General features: G+C 58.4%; 1 protein-coding gene across 2 annotated transcripts in view; it reads right to left on the reverse strand.

Annotated features, from left to right (window-relative positions):
• The window catches only part of HEY1 (hes related family bHLH transcription factor with YRPW motif 1), a 3819-nt gene extending 2632 nt beyond the window's left edge, over positions 1–1187 (reverse strand). Inside the window, exons 1-4 of one of the 2 annotated variants that reach the window (XM_008062691.1) lie at positions 953–1187; positions 593–668; positions 391–474; positions 31–112 (exon numbers count right to left, since the gene is read on the reverse strand). In XM_008062691.1, the coding sequence (XP_008060882.1) occupies positions 31–112; positions 391–474; positions 593–668; positions 953–1041 (331 nt within the window). In that variant the 5' untranslated portion in view covers positions 1042–1187. Of the gene's footprint in view, positions 1–30; positions 113–378; positions 475–592; positions 669–952 lie in introns of both variants that reach the window. The other variant, XM_008062692.2, reaches the window with a different exon arrangement.
• Position 1188: the final 1 nt, after the last annotated feature.

Consider the following 1188-nt stretch of genomic DNA (forward strand, 5'->3'; position numbering starts at 1 on the left):
CCCCCCCCCGCCAGGACTGGTGAGATGTACCTTTCCCTCCCGCCGTGTGCAGCATTTTCAGGTGATCCACAGTCATCTGCAGGATCTCCGCTTTTTCTAGCTTAGCAGATCCCTAAAGAAGAGAATGGTAAAAGCTTGTTTTGACACAAGTTCCTTTGGGGAACAACCTGAAACATGCATGCGTATATGTAAACGTATATGCCTTGTAAATCGTCAAGTGGGGACTAAAGCAAAATGAGTTGGCTTCACAGAATACGTTGGAATCTGGGTACAAATTCACCTCCCAGGCACAAGCAATTTTCCAAGGCGGATGAGGGTCAGACGAATGGGGGGAAAGATTCAGAAGCTGCAGACGGCTACACCGAGAGCTCTACCTACTTTCTCCATTACCTGCTTCTCGAAAGCACTGGGTACCAGTCTTCTTAGCTCAGACAAACTGTTATTGATCCGGTCTCGTCGGCGCTTCTCAATTATCTATAGGACGCAAGCAAAACAAAGGAGGGCATTTCCATTAGAACGGTAAGTTTCAGAGGAAGAAAGGTGGTTATTGCCGTTCATTAATAACCAAAAATAAGCAGAGGCATACACTCACCCCTCTCCGTCTCTTCCTGGCCAGAATCTGGGAAGATGTAGTTGGGGACATGGAACCTAGAGCCGAACTCAAGTTTCTGAAAGGAGAAAGGAAAAAAGAAGGAAAAAAAAAAAACCCTGAAATCGCCGTGAAGCGATGGGGGTGGCGTGAGGGACGCCCCCACGCCCTCCCCGCGCTCGGACCGTCCGGGCAACGTGGGCTTGCCGGCGCCTCGGGGGGTCGTTCAGCACCGGCGGCGTCCCGCCCGCGCCGCGCGGAGGTCGGCGCGGGGCACCGGCGCGTCCCGGGCCCTCGCCCTGTCACCGCGGCCGGCCGGCGCGCGGCCCCCGCGCCGGCTCCGCGCCGCCGCCGCCAGCTCACCCATTCTCGTCCGCGCTCTCCTTCTCCACCTCGATGGTCTCGTCCAGCTCGCTGTCCGAGGAGCTGTACTCGGGGTGGGCTCGCTTCATGCTGGCGGCGCGGGGGCTCCGGGGGAGGGCTGGCGCGGCGGGCAGGGGGGAGTTCACAGCCGCGGCGCCTCTCCGCGCTCGGCTGCTCGCGTTGCTCACACACTGACCCCGCTCGCGCTCTGCCTCCGGTTAAAACTCAACCATCCC

This window comes from Carlito syrichta, unplaced genomic scaffold (assembly GCF_000164805.1).
Source record: "Carlito syrichta isolate Samal-C Ts95f unplaced genomic scaffold, Tarsius_syrichta-2.0.1 Scaffold305795, whole genome shotgun sequence".
NCBI classification, from domain to species: domain Eukaryota; kingdom Metazoa; phylum Chordata; class Mammalia; order Primates; family Tarsiidae; genus Carlito; species Carlito syrichta.